The sequence below is a fragment of the Asterias rubens genome, chromosome 16 (genome assembly GCF_902459465.1).
Source record: "Asterias rubens chromosome 16, eAstRub1.3, whole genome shotgun sequence".
NCBI lineage: Eukaryota > Metazoa > Echinodermata > Asteroidea > Forcipulatida > Asteriidae > Asterias > Asterias rubens.
The window spans coordinates 4,671,761-4,694,988 of record NC_047077.1 but is presented as its reverse complement, the minus strand read 5'-3'; the positions used below and the strand labels follow the sequence as shown (position 1 = coordinate 4,694,988).

The following is a 23,228-nucleotide window of genomic DNA, read 5'->3' as shown; positions in this document are numbered from 1 at the left end:
AGTTTCTGTCGAGCGCATTCCTTGATAATTGTTTTAACATGTGTATTTGGCGTCCGTTTGCGTGTTCATGTTCATGGAAATTTTTCTCAAATATACATCTTTTGGTGATAACACCTTTGTTTTATACTTCTTGATGACCTTTGACCCGACCAGACTCATTGGTGGTGGTGGTGGTGACTCAAGCACAGTGGGTGGTGGTGATGGGTATGGCAAGTACGCAACCCTAGACAGCATGAGTGATGTTACATCAGGGGAGTATGGTGGGACGTTTAACTCACCACCAACAGCCAGCGATGATGACTTTGAGAGTGCCTCCCAAGTCGTCGGGCCGGTAAGTTGAGTTTTGAATTATGAATGTAAAAAAAGCTCTAATAATAATAATAATAATAATATGAAGCATTTATATAGCGCTCTACGGTGAACAGAGCGCTTTACATGAGACTATGACAACAAAAGAAAAACAAACAAACTAGGATGGGTGGGGAAAAAGAAATGTCTTGAGGAGGCTTTTGAATACAGGCAACGAGATCGCCTCTGCATTGATTTCATGGCAATTTATGTATTGTAAAGTTGTGGCCAAAAATTTGAAGGGTGGTGGGAACATTTGAGGTTAGAATTGTGAATTTGATCTTTAAAGATGTTCTGTTTGGGACCTGTATGTCAAATTACATGGGCATGTTTTAACTGGAAAATTGTGACAAAAAGTATCAATATTAGCCATGTCTGTGGCGATTTGATCACATAATTATGCCGAAATGGTAGGTTTCTTAAAAGGTTTAAGTCGGATTTGAAACTTTGCATGGTGAAGGTATAACTGAGAGAAGGTTTACGGTAAAAACCATTTTAAATATGTTGCATGGTTATGAACAAAAATGGTGGTTGACAACTTAGCGTTTTTATCAGTATTCTCCTAAAGGACATCAGAGCATACTGATTGAAAACGTTGAGTTGTCTTTTCTAAACCAACGTTACTCAAAAGAGATTCAACATGGTGTTACCGCAAACCTCTCTTAGATATAAAAGTATCTATGTCGACTGTCTTTGACTTAAATAAAACATACAAACCGGCATGATGACGACTTAATTTGTTTATTAATTTCCTTGTAACCTAGAAATAAATTTTAATTGAATTGGTTTGAACTGTTTGTAATGAATCTCTCTTTTTCATTTTTTAGAGGCACCCAGTGTGGGTGGAGCCAGAGAGTAAGTTCCCTTTCACATTCCATTATATTTTATTCAGCTATTCTACCATGACCAAGGTTCAAAAGTCTGCCACTTCTAGCATCTGACTTGCATCCCCCAACAGAGATATTGACAAAATAGGGAGACCACTGACATTGGGCTAGATCAGTTGGTTCAAATCCCTCTCTAGTCAATTTTTCTTAGTTAAACCCCAAATTGTTTAGAATTTACCCAGTCAGTTTTCCCTTGTGGTCTATTATTTTGGTAAATATAAAATATAAAATTTAACTTCCTCGAAAATTAATAAATTAGATGTTGTTATTATGATAGCAGTTTCATGAACTTCTTCCTAAGAGAGACGTTCATGTGGAGATTTTTATTTTATAGACCTTATGCACATGACGTCATTTCAGTACGGCGCCCTTGCCTTGAGGTCAAAAGGAGGTTGTTCATTGGCCAATCTATGTGCGTTTCGATTGTTTCGTCACCGTTTGACCTCAAAGATGGCGACTGGATGACGTCAATGCATAAGGTCTATACTTTAATTGGTAGAGTTAAAAAACAGGTTTAGCTTGCACAAGAATTTCTCGCTGCTAAATTGAATTATTATTAGTCCCTCTTTCAGGCAGAAATTTACATCTGACACTACTAGGTTAAAAACAGCGTATTCGTGATAGTGTCAAAACAGTTTTGTTTCATAACCAGTTTCTTGAATGTGATGACCTTGAGACTCTCGGTCAGCTACTCAGATCGTTCTGACAATCATTTTGTTTCATACTTTGTCAAGATGGTCTGGGGGTCGTCCGAGAGTGTCACGGTTATCCTGTTTCCTTAAACACGTGCTTATGCATACCTTTTATTGTAAATGGAGTGTATTTTTATCTTAACACCATTTTTATGGAGGTTTTGTTGAAATAAATAAATAAAATAATATAAACAAATATTTTGTTGTTTTACAGATGGATCAAGTGGACCCAGCAATACCGGACTGAAAAGTACTATGGTACACGAGTAAGTCTCCTAACAGTTTCTGAAAATTTCTACTGAAAAGATCTATGTGATATATCCTGTGAGGAGTAGGTAAAAAAGTTCTGGTGAAATCAACTTAGGCGTGACATCCTTTTAGACCCGGTCCCCAAAGAAGCTAGGTGTTTGTCTGGTATGGAATTCCCCCGGTAGTTTCCTTAATTTGCTTCGGTCACTGAAGCATATATCGCTTATTATGAGGCCTGTGGTTTCTGGCTCTGGGGTCACACAAAAGACAGCTTAAAGGCAGTGGACACTATTGGTAATTGCTCAAAATAATTATTAGCATAAAACCTTACTAGGTAACAAGTAATGGGGAGAGGTTGACGGTATAAAACATTGTGAGAAATGGCTCCCTATGAAGTAACGTAGTTTACGAGAAAGAAGTAAGTATTGTTTGAAAATTTGCATGGTGTGGAAAGATAAGAACAAACAATGAATAAATAGCAAACTTGTAGGGTGAGAAAGAAGTAATTTTCTACGAATTTGGCTTTGTGACCTCAGATTTAGAATTTGAGGTCTCAAAATCAAGCATCTGAAATCACACAACTTCGTGTGACAAGGGTGTTTTTTTCTTTCATTAATATCTCGCAACTTCGATGACCGATTGAGCTCAAATTTTCACAAGTTTGTTGTTTTATGCATATGTTGAGATACACCAAGTGAGAAGACTGGTCTTTGACAATTACCAATAGTGTCCAATGTCTTTAAGCCCTAAGCCTTTCTCCTGCGGTAAGATTTGAACTTCTCGTTGGTTTATAACACATAAATACTGATTTAGCAACCGGGCTTGAAAAAAAAGGGTTCCTAAAAGAATGTCATGCCTTAGTACCAACTGACCTACTGGGGGGATTTAGCAACCAGACTTTTAAAAAAAGGGTTCCTAAAAGAATGTCACGCCTTAGTACCAAGTGACCTACTGGGGGGATTTAGCAACCAGACTTTAAAAAAAAGGGTTCCTAAAAGGATGTCACGCCTTAGTACCAACTGACCTACTGATGACACATGTTTTGCATCAGGATTGTCAACATTGACAGACATGGTGCACTAGAAATGTTATTAATGTAATTATTATGACTTTTTTTACAGCAGCAGTAGGGAGTTATTCAGCAGTACCAGTCGTGGAGCTGGTAACCAGAGTAGTAGCACTTACAGAGCACAGACGTCATTGGTTGGTCAAGCGTGGGATACAAAGACGTATCGGTCGCAAACTGAGGTGGGTGTAAATAAGGGAATCCATGTGTGGTGAAGAGGTTTTCAACTAGTGGTTTAATCCCAACGAGGCCTGGTTCTTGATAATTTACCGAGACGAAGTCAAGGTAAATTATCAAGAACCAGGCCTCGGCGGGTTTAAACCACTAGTTGAAAACCGATTCAACACACTTTGATTCCCATTCATAAATACCTTTTCAGTCAAAAACATCATCACTTTTTGGTCAAAAAGAAAAAATTAATGCAAAAATTATAATTGTTAAATGATTTCTTTCAACACAACACCCCTCCAGCTATGAAATGGTAGAGCCCTCCGCTGCCCTCGCGTAAACAACTCCTTATAAGGGAACGCTGTGGGCGTCGCGCGTATCGCGTGATGTGGCACAACTGTTTCAGCTGTTGCTCTCGACCAACAGCAATGAAGAAACTGTCTTATAAGAACAGGTTGCAAGGTCGCGTGTCACGCCCATGAATTAACACTTTTTACCGGTCATAAACAAAGGATTATACACACCCACGTGACGCGCTCTCCACCAATAGGAGTAGAGAAACTGTCTGGGGTATTTATGAATACAAAATAGTAATATTGATAATGTGGACTTACAATGTGCACGTCTCCGGAAAAACACTCGAGGCGCATAAAAAAAAAAACAAGGGTGGTACAAAAATGTTGTTCAAAACAAGGGAAGAGAATTACTAGCAAAACAAATGGGACTTCAATTTTCTCTTGAGCTACATTTAGTGTGGCAGGGAGCTTGTTCCAAATGGCAGGTGGTTTAGGATCTAAGACTTTTGTTGCAACGGCCAAAATGCTGGAATTGCTTCCTCAATCTGTTCGTTTAACCAATTCCCTGAGTTCCTTTAAATCCCAATTAAAAACCCACCTCTATCTTAAGTTACTCTAGTTTGTATCATTGTTAATTGCATTGTTTTGCTTTGTAAAACATACAGTTTTGTATTTTTTTGGGGGGGGTTGCTTTTGTATTTCTTAAGCGCTTTTGTATCAGCGTGTGCTATAAGTAAAGTTATTATTATTATTAGGATCTTACTTCAACTATAAAAAAGGATAGATGAAAATAGGGCATGACTTTCTTTCTACTCTTCATCTGATTTCCTATTATATAGAAAATATAATTGTTTTAAGAATATCAATTCCGGAATATCAATTCCTGCCTCCAGCTCTCCTGAGTTATTTTCATGTTTAATCATTTTCTTCCTGAAGCCTTGTTTGGGGCGAACTTGCATACATATTTTTTATTATTTTTAAACATGCCTTTTTTTTTTTTTAAATATGCCCTCGGAAACATCAGCAAAATTTGTTTTAGAGGTTTCTTTACCATAGTTGACTACACTTATACCTAGTTTTCTTTACCATTGGTGCTGTCAGTCGACCAAGCTTTACACTAAAAAATACAAATGAGCCCGAGCACACGATGGTCATCTGTTATGAAGCAGTAGCTTTGTCCACGTTCACCCTCCATACCCAAGCTTACTGTGGTTGGAAAAAGATTGGATCTTTCCAAAGACAGTAAAATAAAATAATATAATTAACTTGTGGTAGACTTCCTAGCACTTAGTCATCTTTGTCATTTATTTGCAGGTATCAACTCATCGTGTCGTTCATACGGATTCCCTGAAGGATTTAGGAAGATCTTGGCAACAGCCTTCATCAGATGAAGACTCTGGATTCTAAGAAGTCCTCCGCATTAACCCTAACATTCCCAACCCTTCGAAGAGTTGTTTTTTTCCATTTGACCGCAAATTCCATCTTTAACAACCCCTCCTGAAGATGAACAGAGTAAGACCAAACTGGTTTTTCCGGAGCCAACAAGAGAGATTTCACACATGGTTGTACCCGCATGTTCACTGTTCACTGTTCACTGTTCATATTTATATTTGTAGTTACTCTTATTCTCCACACAGTGCAAAGCTTCAAACACCATTTTATTAACAACCTCATTGGTTGACAACCTGTGCTTGCATTAGGCGCAACGACAGTATTGTTGTCCATTCACACGCATACATTTTGTAAAATTGTATTTAACCATGCTAAAACTTAGCAAGGGACCCTTGCTAAATGGCTCTTGTGTGAAAGGGACTTTAGTGTCCACCATGTCTCAAAAGGTCAATTGCTTTTGTTTCATATTTTGTTTGTAATGATTTCAAACATAAAAATATATGCTTACGAACAATAAAATAATTTGTTTAGTAATTGTTTGTCACGATTTATATGTTTAAAAAATATATAAAGTTGTTTAGGGGCTGACTCCGCCTACCCCTTTTGTGACGTCAATCGAGGCAGACTTTGCCTGCAATGCGTATAGTAAACACACGTGCAAAGTACATGTACGTCCAAGTCGTGAGTTGGTACATTTCAAAAAGTGTTTTTCTGCATTCAGCAGCAATACACCTGGTCGGCATTGCCGGAAAAAAACAATTTCTTTTTTTTGAAACGTACAAACTCACGACTTGGTCACGACTTGCTCACGACTTGGTCCGTACATGTACTTTGCAATTGTGTTTACTCTATGCATTACAGGCAAATCTGCCTCGATTGACGTCACGAACAGCGCCCTCTTGGGTCGGGGTCTACTCTTAAATTTGTAAATGACATAAGAACTGATTTTTTAAAACCTTAGTTAACTGTTTATTCACATTCCACTCATCAAAACACATATATTGGTGACAAAAGCTTTATTTTGAAAAAATACCACTTCCAGGTGACTTTAATCATAAGTCATATTGTAAATAATTGGCGTTGCAATTGTATATGGTATTAGAATCAGTTTTTATTTTTAATCTTATTGTATGTGTACACCCAAACCAAACAGTGCTCAAGTTGTTTAGTGTCCATCATCTCTTAAAAAAAAGGGAAAACAGCTTTTGCTTCATAATTGTTTCTAACTGATGCAATTTATTGAAGCAAAGAGCAATAGAGCTTGTTTCTTTTAGCAAACTTAATTTTAAGTCATGTAAATACTTGTGTAGCAATTGTGTATAATATTAGAATCAGGCTTTTTTTTATTATCTTATATTAAGCTATAACTATGTATATAGACGCACGATATAAACATATGTTTAGGTTATACTGGGCTGAGTAAACAGGGCCTTATTTTATAAGGGCGTTTTAACACCTTAGAAGGCGTTTTGCAGATACTGCTCAGAGGCAGTGGGCACTATTGGTAATTACTCAAAGTAATTATCATCATAAAACCTTTCTTGATTACTAGTAATGGGGAGAGGTTGATAGTATAAAACATTGTGAGAAACAGCTCCCTCTGAAACGTGACGTAGTTTTCGAGAAGTAATTTGCCACGACGTTGATTTTGAGACCCCGGATTTAGAATTCGAGGTCTCAAAATGAAGGATCTGAAGGGTGTTTTTTCTTTCATTTTTATATCACAACTTCGAAGACCAATTGAGCTCAAATTTTGTCACAGGTTTGTTATTTAATGCTCATGTTGAGATACACCAAGTGAGAAGACTGGTCTTTGACAATATACCAATGTTTCCAGTGTCTTTAACAATATTCTTTTTTACCAAGGGAAAAATGACTGGGTTACATTTTGTTACATTTGCAAATGTAAACTTTATTCCATGTCTGCTGGTAACATGTTTCTGCTAAGTGTTTTGTTACATTTGCAAATGTAAACTTTATTCCATGTCTGCTGGTAACATGTTTCTGCTAAGTGTTTTTTTGTTCTTTGCTTAGCAAGTTTGTTGTGCTTTATACAGGGTTTATTAAGTTTAGAAACTCGTCTTAACTTAGGATTAATCTTAAGTTCTGCATGCTACAGTGCAGGGTTGGGACTCGTTCTAAGTCCTAAGATTAGTCTTAAGTTTAGGAAGAGTTTTGTGAAATCGACGGCAGGTCTGTTTTAGGGAAGACATTGTTGTGTGCCCGGAAGAAGGCCATAAGGCTCTACAACCCATCTTTTATACACATAAACTATTTTTTTCCAGTAACAAATGGCTGCAAGCAATAAATGGCTTCTGACAAAAATGCATGGCAGAAAACTTATCAAACTTTTATGCTCGTCTTGGAAAGGGTTTTGCAGGTAAAATTTCATCAGGGCTTATCTTACTTTGCAAAAGTCAATTTAATATGAAATTCTAATAAATTACACAGTTGCCAACAGTGGGTCAACCAGGGCCAATTAATTATCTGGCGCTGCTTACCACAGAGCTCTGCGCTTACAGACATCCTCTGTAAAAAGTCTGTAATACTAAGCTTGTAGTTCTGTGGGCCATAAGCACAGAATGATCCACAAGAAGCAGTTCCCAGAAATTGGGATCAGAACTTTCTGTAAGCAACCTGAAATTGTTAAAGTTATGCCAATCAAGTGTAGTCTATAGGGAAAAGTATTATGATGTGTACACGTATTTTGCTGTTTCCAGTGGGGACTCTGTTGAATTGGGCAACATTAATAAATAAATAAGACAAAGTGACTAATAAAATGAGTCGACACTATCTTTTTCCCACCTTAAACAAAAAATGAAGTATGCCTACTTCGGACTTTAAAATGAATTAGGCACCATTTCAGTGGAGCTTGAACTCCCCCCCCCCCCCCCTCCTGTTTTAAAAACAAATTATTCCACAGTGCATTATTTCCTATTTCCATCGTGTTTAATTTTGTTTTCTGAAACAGGCCTACCAAGCCAAAGACGAAACCAACCCCAAACAGTAGCAGCAAGACCCCGGACCTAACTAAACCCTAGTCATAAAAATGATTTTAAGTTTTTAAAATCCAAACAACGTTGTGGTAATTTTCAAAGACCAGTCAGATACCATTAGGGGCTATACTTTAAATTAATGCGACTCTACATGAAAGAACAACTAAAAGTTTAGGCTCCTCGATTCAGAGTGAGTCGCAAGTGTACTTTGTTTTTGCTGTCAAACATAATTTTGTTGACTCAAAATCTGTACCATATTGCGACCTTACTTTAAAAAAAAATTATAAAAGTTTAGTCTTAATTGGTCACCTGAGTCACAAGTGAAAACCCCCTTTTTTTTGCTTTCAAACATCTTTTTTCTTTTACAAAAAATATTTCCCCAAAGTTTTGTTTTAAAAAAAAAATCCAACTTGGGCCGTGTCCGAAACGGCGACTTCGGCTAGAGCTACGGCTAGATCGCGCGCGTCTGCCTATTCTTCAACACTGGTACCGTTAATGTTAAAGAGCGCCACCAACCGCTCGGGAAAAAATCCGCGGGAAATGAATGGCTATGTCAAGCCGCTTGGGGCGCTGTTTAACAAGCGCGCAGATTTCGAACAAGACGGTCACTACAGAATAACTAAAAATATCTCCAAATATCATCGTGATGGAACACCAGACATGAGTTTTACTTCATTAATTACAAATCCTGGTAATATAGAGATTATTTCTGAAGATGGCGAGAACGAATCAAATCCCCAAAGCCCCTGCTGCGAAAGGAAAGAAGAGGAGGAAAGGTTCGAGTCCGAAGAGACGCCAACCCATCCAGGCCCAGGCAGCCAGACCGAGGCCCCCGTCACCACGGCCTGTTGAGTTCCCCGGGCGGGGTAGTCAGTCACCCAACCTGCCGCCGTCTAGTGGTAGTAGTGGACCAAGGCAACATGCGCCCGCTATGATGCTCCCGAGGCCAGGTAAACACAATGAATTAAAGTTTAAACACAGTACACGGTATACATAAAAACTCAGTCTGGAGTTTAGATTAGATGCATTCAATATTAACAACAATATAGATTATAATATTATAAAAAAATAATAATATTATTTAATTTTAATACATTTCAATAACACTCAATTCATTCAAATAAATTTCAAACGAAATTGACTGGAGCTCCATGATTCAACTTTAAAGAACTCAACTACTACTAACTACTAAAACTAACTAGGCCTAGGCCCTAATTCTAATTTGAAATTGAATTTATCATTTAAATAATCATATATAACTCATTTTCATGGAGAAGCTTTTTGTTAAGTTTATTTTCTTATCTTTTTTTGCTACTTTCATTGCTTAGTTAATATAATAAATAGTTATTTTTGGATAACTTTCCGTATGGCGCCACCACCTTTTCACTAATTTTTACAAAAAGGGATATCTCATTGAGGTTAATTAGATACTATATTAATTATTATTTAATATCGAATGAAAAAGTGGTGGTGCCATACGGAAACTTTTCCGTATTTTTTTGTAGAGTAGCGCCTTGAGCGCCGCTTGCGGTGGATACCGATGCTTTATTAAGTGTCGATTATTATTATTATTATAAAGTTGCACTTAATTTCCTTAAAAGACATTACATGTGTACACTAATTTTGTTACACTTTTCAATTACATTAGTGTAAAAACTATTATACACTTTACACTTACAAAAATTACAGCGAATAATAATTCATGTAATCAAAATTCTGAGATGAGAAAGAATATCTTGTTTGTCGCTGTGGCTCACAGAGGTCAGGGACTCAGAGTTGACCGATGCCTGGCGTTACACTTAAAGGCAGTGGACACTATTGGTAATTGTCAAAGACTAGCCTTCACAGTTGGTGTATCTCAACATATGCATAAAATAACAAACCTGTGAAAATTTGAGCTCAATCGGTCATCGAACTTGCGAGATAATAATGAAAGAAAAACCACCCTTGTCACACGAAGTTGTGTGCGTTTAGATGGTTGATTTCGAGACCTCAAGTTCCAAATCTGAGGTCTTGAAATCAAATTCGTGGAAAATTACTTCTTTCTCGAAAACTATGGCACTTCAGAGGGAGCAGTTTCTCACAATGCTTTATACCATCAACCTCTCCCCATTACTCATCACCAAAAAAAGTTTTATGCCAATAATTATTTTGAGTAACTACCAATAGTGTCCACTGCCTTTAATATGCTGAGTACATTAGAGTTAGAACACACAATATACTGGATGGACGTGCGATTTATGTTTGTATCACTCACACTCCTTGTTGCTATGTGTAACATAATCGATACAACGACGACGCATGCGCAGCACTTTATTGTTGACCTAGGTCATAATGGTATGATGTAATTCGTACGTAAATACCATAGCATCCCCCGTTTTTTTTAATTTTTTTTGTTATTTACAGCAAAACACAATAAAATCAAGCACCAATGGGTTGCATTTTTTTCTGCTTTCACAAGAAACATTGACACTATGGATCGCAAATCAGAATCGAGGGTTCAACTTCAAGATTTTTTTGTTCAAGCATGCTCGACATTTTCAGTATTTTTATTCGATTGAACAATGCAAGACCGCCCTCCTGTCAGGGACCAGAGGGTTCGCAGTTTTCACATTATAGTGTTTTATGTTTTAATAACTTTTTAATTTTTTCATGAACAGATGCTGGACGGAAGAAACGCAGGTATCGACCTGGCACCAGAGCTTTATTAGAGATTCGTAGATATCAGAAATCCACTAGTCTTCTTATAACGAAACTACCTTTTGCACGAGTGGTAAGATAATAAATCTATGTATTTGGTTTTGTACCAGAGACACAAAAATTAACAACAGATAACAAAATATTGAGTAACTCTTTGCAGATCTTGTTCTGTATTTGACAAACTCAAGAATTTTGTATTCATCATTGACACAGCGATTATTAATAAGGGAATAAAAAGTTAGCGACGTGTTCTTAAACGGCCGTTTAAAACCGACAGGGTCATTGCCGTGTGATAAAGGCCTGAGCTGAAGGCGGGGGCCTTTATCGCACAACAATGACCCTGCAAGGTTTTAAACGAATGTTTAAGAACGAGTCACTACTCTTTTATTCCCATTCATAAATACCTCAGACAGTTTCGCTATTCCTATTGGTGGAGAGCGCGTCACGTAGGGGTGTTTAAACCTTTGATAATGTCCAGTGTTTATAACCGGTTGTCAGCGGATACTCTGCGCTAGTCTTGGTGCAAGACATTCCTTGTTATGGGCGATGTGACGCTGTCGGTAAGTTGGCCACGCTGTGTGTGAAAGGAAAACGAGAACGTGTTGCACCAAAACTATACGCGCACGCGCACGAAAGAATCAGGAAACTGTCGGAAATAGGCGTCTCAGTCATAACGATGCACGGACGTTGTACATGTATACAGAGCTCAAGCACGACGGAAACGTATAAGTTTTACAGAATTTCTTACTTTATTACGCCTTTTAACCAAAAAGGCATTTATGAATGGGAATAAAAGAGTATTGACTCGTTCTTTAACGGCTGTTTAAAACCTTGCAGGGTCGTTGCCGTGAGATAACAATTATAGACACTTTGACAATGACAATTGAAAATTTGAGGTTTGAAATATTTTTTCAAAAACTTTGTGGAGAATCTGTTGCGCATGGGTTGTGTGTACGCGCGTGCACTTAGAAATAGATTACGCGCACGCGCTTAGAAATAGATTATGCGCTGTTACTAATAGCTATGAATTGCGTTCCGTGTGATAATCTTGTGCGCCCGACACGCGTAAGCCAGCCGGTTATAACTAGCTCCAGCTGGTTAAACACCCCCACGTGACGCGCTCTATACCAACAGGAGTGGTTTTTAAACTGTTGTTCAGAAAAAAATGGGGAAAAGTGTGTACACATGATTGTTTCTGTGCACACATACATGTGTTCAGATTGTGCGTCACAAATTTTAATAAAATGAATATAAAAAAAACTGTTCAAAGCTTCATTGGTATACAATGTACCTTTCAGATTATATTGTCCATTCTTTCTAATTCATCGTCTTTGCAGGTGAAAGAAGTCGCAGGTATATTTGCACATCACCAGCTCATGTGGCAAGCTGCAGCCATAATGGCTCTACAAGAGGTAACAGTTAGCCATTTGGGACTGTTTTTTTTTTTATTTTTTTTTTTTTTTAAAGGCAGTGGACACTATTGGCATTAACTCAAAATAATTATTAGCATAAAACCTTACTTGGTGACGAGTAATGGGGAGAGGTTGATAGTATAAAACATTGTGAGAAACGGCTCCCTCTGAAGTAACAGTTTTTGAGAAAGAAGTAATTTTCCACGAATTTGATTTAGAGACCTCAGATTTAGAATTTTGAGGTCTCAAAATAAACCATCTAACCGCACACCACTTCGTGTGACAAGGGTATTTTTTCTTTCGTTATTATCTCAAAACTGCGACGAGCAATTGAGCTCAAATTTTCACAGGTTTGTTATTTTATACATATATGTTGAGATACACCAACTGTGAAGACTAGTCTTTGACAATTACCAATAGTGTCCACTGTCTGTAAAGTAACTTTATTAAAGTACACTTTTTAGCGAGTATTGACCAAATTTACCTTAAGTCATCTTCAAAATAATCTTGGATGCGCCATACTGGTGGGCAATGTCACAGTGCGTTATTCAGTGAAGGGCACATTTTAAGCGATGCACACGTAAACCTATGTGCTCACCAACATGGTGAGCGTGGCAAAGTCGCCGCGTGTGACGTGCGTGCAAGGGGTCATTTATGGTTAATTTTTTTTTTGAATGATTTACGTATTTTTATTTACTTTAACCAGAGTCCCGGGCCAATTATATCGTCCAGCATTCCAGCCCTTCCCTCCACCCCCCCCTTTGTCTCCCTATTCATTGTTTATGATCTCTAGCTTTTTTCTGTGTGCTTTAAAAGCACACAGAAAAGTTTCCTTTTGTTTTCCGACTCTCTCTCTCTCTCTATTCATGTATATCCACTTCACTGCTTATTCATAATAATAATATATGTGACCCACTCTGTGAAAATCAGTCAGATGTCGCTCAATGCATTATTGAGTAATGGACAGTTAAATGTTTTTTATGTTTTTTGTTTGTTTGTTTTTTTTACTTCTTAAGATATATTTGCATGGTGAACCTTTACAACACTTATTGCTAGGCAATACAACACACTTGTGATAATACTTTAGTCTACTTTGTATTCTTTTTTCGCAAAATGGAAGTTTAAAACATCACTTTACTTGTAGTTCGTTTTTAACAAAAAATGATATACTTGCTCATTTCAAATGTGATACCAAATAACTGCTGCGGGTGTGTTCTTTCGAGCCATGCATATAACTCAATTTTTTAAATTGTCAACATCTGACTCATTCTCACAGAGCGGGTCACATATGCGATTTATATAGCGCCTAATATAAAGTTATCTCGAAGCGCTTTACAAATAACTCAAATAAATGACCTGTTAAATTATGTACAATTGACTGAATTATTGCTGTTTAGTTTAGGAGAAAAGGTGGGTTTTCAGGGCACTTTTGTATGTTTTAAATGAGGTGATGATTGAATGAATGTGAGAAAGACATTATTGACATTTCAGATAATATTTTATTGAAAGATGGAACAATACTTGTATTAAATTGAATGATTAACATTATCTTTAAATTTATTCCTCTTCAGGCCTCAGAAGCCTTTTTAGTACATCTTTTTGAAGACGCCAACCTCTGCGCCATCCACGCTAAGCGTGTAACGATAATGCCTAAGGACATCCAGTTAGCGCGACGGATACGAGGGAGACAGGATGGGCTAGGCTGATTCCAGGCTAGGCTGATTCCAGGCTAGGTGTCAGGAATTCTCTGTATGTATTTTGTATTCAATTGTTTTAAGGTTCACAATGTGGCATAAGGAAGAATGGCTGAGAGTAACACAAGAAAGAGGAGAACTGTGCATTTGTCATGTCGCAGTTTTTCCCCAATAGTTGTAAAAACAATTAAGGCGCCAAAAAACCACCCCCCAAAAAACTCTAATACTCACCTAAATGGAGCTTCAAATTGTCAAATACTTTATTGATTTTTAATCAATGGGGCATTTCAGTTTTGCAGATTTCTTACTGTCATAACCATCTCTACAACAATAAGCTTTCATACAGAAACTACACAAACAACTCCCTTAGTATGACCCTTCATGTACCGTTAATATTTCCAGGACTTTCCTTGGCTCAATTTCACAAAGTCTGTAAGCACAAATAAAACCTGCTAAGCCAAGTGGAATTTTGCTGAGCAAGACTGGTTACCAGCCATAACTCGAATGCGTTTACATTGGGTGCGTTCGTTTAGCTTCCCTGGGTCGACCCCGTTGAGTGGCGGTTTTTTTCTTCTAGGACGAACGTGGGTAATTATCTGCATACGTTCGTCCTGGAAAAAGAAAACGTCACACACCGGCAACCCAGGGAAGCTAAACGAACGCACCCATTGTTGCAACTGGTGCCCCACTTGTTTTTCGCTTAAAGCAAAGACATCTGCTGAGCATAAGTTTCTGCCAAACAGTTTTATGAAATTGGGCCATGGTGTAAAAAGGGTCGTTTGATGGGCAAGGTTTCTCACGATACAAATTGTTATCTGCTGTAGTGATTCTCTTGTTTTATTAGGTGCGTTCGATTAGCTTCCCTGTGTCGACCCCGCAGTGCTCATTCAGGTGAGCCCCTGACAAGAGCTAATCAAACGAACACTTGCCCTCTCGCGGTAACTGACGTCATGCACCTGGGGCCAGCCCCAAGTGACCCACTCCACAAGCAGGGCGTACCTAAATGCTTAATAATAATAATTGGGGGCTGACCCGGTGAGCCCCTGGAATGACATCAACGCTATTCGAACATACCGGGGCAGACCAGGAATAAGCAAGTAAACCCATTGATATTTTTATTATTTTCACCAGTTTGTAAATAATGCCCTGTGTAAAAAGTTTTTGATAATGTAACTACCTCGGAAGTAATTTGTGACGGTAACCGGCAACAGTTTGCAGAAGAATTTCATTTCTCTTGAAAATTATGCCTACCGTAAAAGTAAAAAGGTGTTTTACAGGCCTGGATTTTACTGCAGGCCTAGCTTCCGAAACCCCTGGTTTCGGACTCTGTGCCCCTTCCAAATAATTCCCATTGACTTTAAAACTGACCAATGGCAATGTCCTTTGCCCTTTCAGGTACCAGCCAAAAAACATGATCTTTATGGTACAATCTATGCATATCCTGCATTTTTGGGGGCGGTAGAACAGCTTTCTGAGCCCCGGTGAAGTAAAACGATTTTGTGTCATTGTCAATACTTGACCAATGAGGCAATATTCCGTCAAAACGGAAAAAGAAAGTTTTACAATAGGAAGTGTACATAGAAAAACCCTTAACAGTACAACGTTCTCAAAAGTGTTACTTGGGATTTGGGAAGTCGGTCATTCTGAGTTGAGGAGCTGCCGACCCCGAAAAACAATTGCATGAATTCATTGGAACAGTCATACAAATGTGGTGATTTACCATAGCGTGTATTTTTGAGCTATTGTATCGAAGAGTCTCAACCTACTGGCGTTCATGGGGTTTGGGTTTAAAACAAAGTAAACCAGGCAAAAGCAAGCATTCTTTGTCATTTCAAATGTATTTTATTTTGTAGTAAAATCATGCTGCAAAACAATACAGATATAAACTTTAAATAGTTTCAGTTTGTATAAAAAAAAGAGCATAAAGCACCAATCAAAACAAAAAAAGGAATTGCTGATTTCAGTTGTCTCCAACAACAAACCCTCAATGATATAGAAAGGTTTGCGGTAACACCATGTAATGACTATCTCTAATGAGTTGGGGTGGTTCTGAAAAGAACCGTTGGTTTCAACTCAACGTTTCGATCAGTATGCTCTGATGATAAATTCACATAAAATAAATAGCAGTTCGAAATGAGAATATGTAAATCATCTTGTGGATTATGTTTCAAATCTGAATGTTGCAACTTGGTACAGAATGAAAATGTTGGATTTCTGTCTGAATATTTCAGTTTCTCCTAGTAAAGGGCACTGGCATGAGGACATTGTATATTTCTATTGGAGCATTTTAAGGGGCACTAAGGCAAAATGTTAAGTAACAGGGGCCATTTTCATAGTGCTGTTTAACTTTAGCAAAAACATTTGCTTTAATAGCACAAGGTATTTCACAGGTTAGCAAGTAGGCAGCCAGCTTGCGTTTTCACCATGGATTTATATTGTTACAATATTAGTTTTCATACAGTAAGCACCGGAAGGTTGGCATGCCTTTTCGTGTGCTTACAGTTAGCAGCACTATGTTTGGAAAACGCACAGAGTAAGCACAAAATTGGCCGTTAAGCAGCTTTGGCCTTGGCCTGTCACTATCCGGATAGGAATGGCTCCATAATTTTCCAAATACTACCCGATTGATATTTGTAAGCAAATTTGTTACACTCAAATAAAAAAATGTCCATTCCATTGTCCCAAGTTAAACTGTTGTATACTAATTTCTAAATACCGTAACATTGAACCAATAACTCCACCAAATTAATGTAAATAGTGTATTGTACATGTTGGTAGGGTTTTTTTTCCATGCTTTTGGACAAAATGAATTCAACAGTTTTTTAAAAGCCATGCTTTTTTAATGGTTTATTGTACAAAATATTTCTGAACTTTTTAAAAGAAAATAAACAATTAACTACTAAGATTGTGTAGCTTTCAATGATTTATTCTCTCTATTTTCTTACAGTGTTTATTTGGGATCTGGTTTTTCATTTTAACATTCAACTGTAACAGTAACCTATTATTTTTGTCTGTACAGAAGTCGAATTTGGCGGGAAATCCAAAAGACTGTCGGGCTTGTAGTTCAACATTTTTACTGTCAGAAATTCTTTTTACAAGACGAGAATCTAAAAGTGAGAACAAAAATTCTACACAGTATTACATAGGCCTATAAACTGTTGTTAGTTTATACTTGAGAAAACTTCAGTATCTCATTTGTAGGCTATAGGTATACTGCCATACTCAACAGAATTGAAAAAAGATTCCGAGAAAACTTCAGTATCTCATTTGTAGGCTATAGGTATACTGCCATACTCAACAGATTTGAAAAAAGATTCCGAGAAAACTTCAGTATCTCATTTGTAGGCTATAGGTATACTGCCATACTCAACAGAATTGAAAAAAGATTCCGAGAAAACTTCAGTATCTCATTTGTAGGCTATAGGTATACTGCCATACTCAACAGATTTGAAAAAAGATTCCGAGAAAACTTCAGTATCTCATTTGTAGGCTATAGGTATACTGCCATACTCAACAGATTTGAAAAAAGATTCCGAGAAAACTTCAGTATCTCATTTGTAGGCTATAGGTATACTGCCATACTCAACAGAATTGAAAAAAGATTCCGAGAAAACTTCAGTATCTCATTTGTAGGCTATAGGTATACTGCCATACTCAACAGATTTGAAAAAAGATTCCGAGAAAACTTCAGTATCTCATTTGTAGGCTATAGGTATACATGTACTGCCATACTCAACAGAATTGAAAAAAGATTCCGAGAAAACTTCAGTATCTCATTTGTAGGCTATAGGTATACTGCCATACTCAACAGATTTGAAAAAAGATTCCGAGAAAACTTCAGTATCTCATTTGTAGGCTATAGGTATACTGCCATACTAAACAGATTTGAAAAAAGATTCCGAAACTCAAAGTCTGAAAATCACAAGACCATTGGAATTGTTCAGGGCCCAATTTTATAAAGCTGCTTAGCACAAAAATGTGCTTAGCATGAAATTTCTGCCTCGATAAAAACCGGATTACCTACATCATTTCCACATGATTTTCAGGATGAGCAAACATCAGCTGAATACCTGTAACAAGCAATAGGCAACAAATGGAAATTTTGTTGGTAACCATGTTTTTATCAAGGAAATCTTGATGGCAGAGACTTTATCATTCATAGCAACCAATCTTCACGTCGGTAAAGGGGTCACCTTGAAATCACAAACAATCCCCCAGTGGTCGCTTGGAAATCTACCGCACCCCTCCAACCGCTCTGTTCCGATCAGACAAAAATCTTGAGGCACCACACGAGGGCTGGTCTTGGCGTGTCGCAGGTACAGTCGGTCGAAGCGTAACTTTGGCCTATTCGGAAATGGCCAGTTGAGGTTGTCGTTTTTCGTGAGGTCCCACGTGAACTTGGCCGCTTCCGGTGAGCCGCACATTTCCCAAACATCGCGAATGTAACTTGGCAATCCTACTTTTGTTACCTATAGAAAGTATACAATGTAATTCATTGAGAAAATTATCAAGTAATTAAGGGATTATAAGGCTGCTTATTTGATAAAAATATTCCTGAAACATAAACGATGTCATTTCTCAGGATTTTCTCAAACACTTCTTGAGCTTACAATTTTTGAAAAGAACAACTTCTAGAACAACTTCTTGAAAGAAGTAACAGAATCACCAGAAAGAGAAAGAACTTGTCAAAACCCTTTAGTGAAAACCAGATCTGGACTAGTAACTTGTTCTAACTTGAGATGCGACTAGTCTTAGAACCCACCCCAGAATGCCTAAAGAACTTTTTGGGGCCATGCTCACAAGAAAAAGTCCAAAATCCTACCTCCTTGTCTCTCAGGTTTGTATCCCCTCCAAACAAGACAGTCTGCTCCCCGGTAGCCGTCTTCATTCTGTACAGTGATCTTGAGAATTGGTTACAGCGTTCTGCTTTCCCGTCAGCTGTACTCTCCAAATGGGAAGTCATCAGGCATAGGTCAATACCTGCACACTTGCACTGTTCAGGGATGAAAAATAATTATAACTGTATTTATAATGTGCCTTTTGCCAAAGGATACAAAGCGCCCGGTATTTTTTACTGCAAGGTGAATGGGACAAAGTTTGAACTATGAGACCTAACCCTGAGCACCATGTAATGGTTTACAAGGTGCTGTGGCGTAATATGCTGCCAAACCAGCCAGGAACACCAGGGCGAACCCCCTTCTCTTTTCGATAAGTGCACTGGGTTCCTTTACATGCTTTTACATAACACATTGGACCAACAGCTTTACGTCCCATCCGAAGGGCGAAGCAATGGTTAAGTGTCTTGCTGAAGGACTTTGGGACTCAAAATGTCAAACTTTTATCGGAATGAGAAAATAGAATTGGCTGTTGCAAACTGCTTACCAACCAAAAGGAGCTATGGTATAAATGCAAAAAGTAGTTAATGGCCACCCTTGCAGAGAAAGACTCTGCTAGGGTCGGAATGTCGGGCCATTTACTATTCTTTTAACTTTTATCTGAAATAAGACTTTTTAAATGTGACCCTTAAGAGAAAAATCAGCCGTTACATTTTCCTCATACAACTATTATAAAGAAAACTTGCCCTTTGATCAATTCTCTTGCTGGATTTGAAACTTTGCACGGTGGAAGTAAACCTAAGACGGGATTTGTGGTAGCACCATTTGAATTTTGTTCGTAACTATCACTACTCAAAAGAGATATTCGCTTAGTTATAAACTTCCACCATGCAGAGTTTCAATTCCTACTAACATAAGAGGTACTAGATTTTTGTTTGTGAGGCATTCCTCCCTAAAAAAAGAGATATTAACCTCATGGCCCATTGTCTACTACTAACCTCTGCTTTTTGTAGAGCTCGTGTCATCTCGGATTCTTCAAAGGCTTCCACTTTGGAGGACAAGTATGTGACAGTGCTTTTCCTGAGCAGGATGAGTGTAAAGTAACCATCACCAGTGGCAGGAATGGCTTTGTAGTTGTCTAGCTCAGAGCTGATAATCAGGAAGGTTGGAAATATGACCTCTTGAAGATAGACAATGTCGGGCTTGTACCTTTATAAAAAAAATAGATAAAAATTCAAATTGAAACCTGCAGGAGTTGAAACTTTGCATGGCGGTACCGCATACCTCTTTTACGCTAAATTCCAACTGTCGAGCATTTTAAGGGCACCTAGGCAATGACCAGGGGGCATGGAGGCAATCGCCTTCACTGCTTCTGTGAAGTATCAGGCCTGTAGTATGGGTGATGTACCCTGATTATTTTTGTCACCCATAGCCCCTCAGGTCTGGGTACAATTTCATAGCACTGCTTAGCAACCAATTTTGTGCTTACTGTGCGATTTCTATTTCATAGCCCTGCTAACCGTAAGCACACAAAAAGGCATGCTAACCTGGTGCTTACCACACAAAAAATAAATGACAACACAATGCAAATCCTTGGTAAACATGCAATATGGCCGCCCAACTTTTCTGCTTACCTGTGAAATAGGGTAAGGCTTAAGCAAATTGTTCTGCTACAGTAAGCACGCAAATTTGCTAACCGTTAAGCAGCGCTATGAAATTGGGCCCAGTATACTTCATTTTTAAAAGCGCAAGGGCACCAAGGCATCTTCTCCTCGGGCACCCTCTGAGGTAATTGTGAATTTCTACTGGAGCTTTTCAAGGGCACCAAGGCCATGACCAGGGGGCATTAGACAATCGCCTCGATGCCTCCATGAAGTATCATGCCTGCCCCCTATATCCACGATCCCTTTAATAGTTATAATAACATGATTTACTGTTTCAATATCGTGCAGGCAGCTAGAGTCCTTTCTTTTATATTCCGTGGATCTAGACCGTCAATATTCCACGTGATGAGACGGAAGCCTTGGGAAGGAGGTTGAGGGTCTGTGGCTACTGTGGCAGGCAAAACAGTCCCTGATGTGGATGTTGAATGGCGGGAGGAGTCGACACTCTGACCCTGTGATGCCATCATGCCAGCACTGCTGTTACTATGGGAACCATCTTGTGTACTTGAAGGACTTTTAGGAGCATCATAGAATGAGTTCAAAGCTTCCTGCAAACAACCAGAAACATGTACTCATATAGTTAATGAATAAAAATCGTACAATTTCCCCTAACAAATGGACTGAGCAAGGTGGTGGAAATTCTGATTCGAAATGGAAGCAAAATAATATGCCCAATAAGTGGCAGAGTGTGCCCCCCCAAAAAAAATAATAATAATAATACTAACAATTATATATAATAAATCAATAATAATAAAAAATAAAAAATAAAAACCTGAGATTCCCAGAACACAATGAAAAGACACAGCATCCAGTAAGGAGGGGGTCACCTAGAACTAGGCAGTTTCGTTCCGCTATCAAACGGGAGACGATAGCGGAACGAAACTGCATAGTTCTAGGAATTTATAGGGGTCACCATGCCACAAAATAGTTAACGTTTGCCAATTGACAAGATTGCACCCCATACAAATGTGTGAAGAAAAAAAGATTTACTTATCATTATTTCCAAAGTGTGACTCTATTGAAAAAGTTTATAACTGAATATAAAACATACCAAGCCAACAAAGACATGATTATTAAACTGTCTCACTTAATTCCAGATTAAATAAACGCTACTTTGATAAGAATTGAAGTAAATAAGACACTTGTTTTAAAAAACTACAATTGATCCTTGTCCTACACCTCTATGTTCCAATTCTTTTGTTGCAGGTAGCGTAGAGCAACGGTAGGTTGAGCTCCTGTCACTGCAGTAAATGAGAGACGGAGCTCCTCATGTTCCTTCTCTGAGAGTGGAGGGTTTTCTTTAAGTGATGCCATATCCGACTCGCTGATGTTTTGACACTCAAACCTAACAAGAAAAAAATTAAGTCTTAAGTTTTACAATTTGTTTAAAGACACTGGACACTATTGGTAATTGTCTCGCAACTTCGACGATCAATTGAGCTCAAATGTTCACAGGCTTGTTATTTTATGCTTATGTTGGGATACACCAAGTGAGAAGACTGGTCTTTGACAATTACCAAAGGTGTACCTTCCCTTTAAAATCCTTCCCTTTTGTAGTATGTTTATTATCAGGCATGCGATTTATCAATTTTTTCCCCGAGTTCTCAAATCATCAAGTCAAGCCTCAAATGAGTTTTCAAGGTCATATCTCAAGTTCATGTCTCTGCAGATCAATTCAATGTCGATTGTTAATTTCCTTAGGGTCGAGTCTCACAAACAAGTCTCGTAATAAGGTTAATTAAGTTTCATCAAGTCACTTTTTAAGTTACAGTTCATGTGCTCACAAAAGCTCAAGGATGATCAAGTTCCTTACATATGAGGTATAATGTTTCAAGTCTTGTATTCTAAATTAATTCAGGTACTATTTTGGGTGATCCCTATTTTGTAATTGACCATGTAACTGGGGCGCTGTATTCCTTTTTTTCGAAATTTGACATTTTCAAAAAAAGGAATACAGCGCCCTTGTTCTGGGTCTACTTTTTGGTCAAGTCTTAATGGGTGCGTTCTTTAGCTTCCCTGGGTCGACCCTGGAGTGCTCACTCGGGTGAGCCCCCGACGAGAGCTAATCGAACGATCACACTCGCCCTTTCGTGGTGACGGCAGGCACCTCAGGTCACCCCCAAGTGGCCCACTCCGCAAGCAGGGCACGGGGGGCTGACCCGGGTGAGCCCCGTCAAAGCTATTCGATTATACCGGGGCAGACCGGGGTCGACCCCGGGAAGCTAAACGAATGCACCCATTAATAAAAGTTAATTTTTCCCTTTCCTAGGTCTCTCAAAATTCAATTCTCAAGTTCCCAGGCATGTCTCAAATCAAGGCTTGTAAGCTCCAAACTATCTAGTTCCATATCTAGTAAGTACCAAACTACCATATTATTTCAATTAAAATATCATGCAATCATTGAATTACTTTTTATTTTAGTGTTCTTCACAACCAATAAACTACTTTACAATAACACAATAACCACGTTCCACCACCACACAGAGACAAAACAACAAGTTGAACACACGTCTGCCACCCCGCGGGATCGAGCAATGAGGACGGCCGCCGCCGCTGTTTTGGGCACGAACATGAACAAAACATGCGTTGGTCCGAGTAAAACACTAGAGGGCGCTATTGTGTTGGATTGTTCTGTAGTAACAGAGGGGACGCTAAGACATGTCTTGTCATTACTATTAATTATTTGAGGAAAATATGTGATAAGTAAGTATAAAAAAAACCTTCTTGTGAATTATTTGTTTTAGGTCTTAAGTCATTTTTATTTTTATACACTCAACGGTTTCATAAAAATTATTGAAAGATTAAATCAATCCCTCTAAACCCCCTGAC

The 23,228-nt window shown here is 38.3% G+C and overlaps 3 protein-coding genes across 10 annotated transcripts in view; 2 read left to right on the top strand and 1 right to left on the bottom strand.

Annotated features, from left to right (window-relative positions):
- The window catches only part of LOC117300725 (uncharacterized protein C8orf34 homolog), a 28,262-nt gene extending 22,631 nt beyond the window's left edge, over positions 1 to 5,631 (top strand). For all 6 annotated transcript variants that reach the window (XM_033784503.1, XM_033784499.1, XM_033784502.1 and 3 more), the window contains 5 exons: positions 154 to 331; positions 1,176 to 1,203; positions 2,142 to 2,193; positions 3,298 to 3,424; positions 5,021 to 5,631. In XM_033784503.1, the coding sequence (XP_033640394.1) occupies positions 154 to 331; positions 1,176 to 1,203; positions 2,142 to 2,193; positions 3,298 to 3,424; positions 5,021 to 5,113 (478 nt within the window). In that variant the 3' untranslated portion in view covers positions 5,114 to 5,631. The remainder of the gene's footprint in view (positions 1 to 153; positions 332 to 1,175; positions 1,204 to 2,141; positions 2,194 to 3,297; positions 3,425 to 5,020) is intronic.
- Positions 5,632 to 8,685: 3,054 nt separating this feature from the next.
- Positions 8,686 to 14,450, top strand: LOC117300902 (histone H3-like centromeric protein cnp1). Its single transcript, XM_033784763.1, has 4 exons — positions 8,686 to 9,044; positions 10,755 to 10,867; positions 12,132 to 12,206; positions 13,778 to 14,450. The coding sequence occupies exons 1-4, from the start codon at positions 8,810 to 8,812 to the stop codon at positions 13,910 to 13,912; spliced, it is 558 nt and encodes a 185-aa protein (XP_033640654.1). The 5' UTR covers positions 8,686 to 8,809; the 3' UTR covers positions 13,913 to 14,450.
- A 3,507-nt stretch (positions 14,451 to 17,957) lies between these two features.
- Positions 17,958 to 22,960, bottom strand: LOC117300865 (tyrosyl-DNA phosphodiesterase 2-like). Of its 3 annotated transcripts, none has more exons than XM_033784718.1 (6): positions 22,809 to 22,960; positions 21,579 to 21,744; positions 20,670 to 20,947; positions 19,734 to 19,944; positions 18,723 to 18,893; positions 17,958 to 18,369 (listed from the first exon to the last, which is right to left on the bottom strand). In XM_033784718.1, exons 2-6 carry the CDS (start codon positions 21,711 to 21,713, stop codon positions 18,073 to 18,075), a joined length of 1,092 nt encoding a protein of 363 aa, XP_033640609.1. In that variant the 5' UTR covers positions 21,714 to 21,744; positions 22,809 to 22,960; the 3' UTR covers positions 17,958 to 18,072. The 3 variants fall into 3 exon arrangements, with proteins under 3 accessions (XP_033640609.1, XP_033640610.1, XP_033640611.1); XM_033784719.1 differs by having other exon boundaries at positions 22,850 to 22,960; XM_033784720.1 differs by having other exon boundaries at positions 22,909 to 22,952.
- Between the last annotated feature and the right edge of the window lie 268 nt (positions 22,961 to 23,228).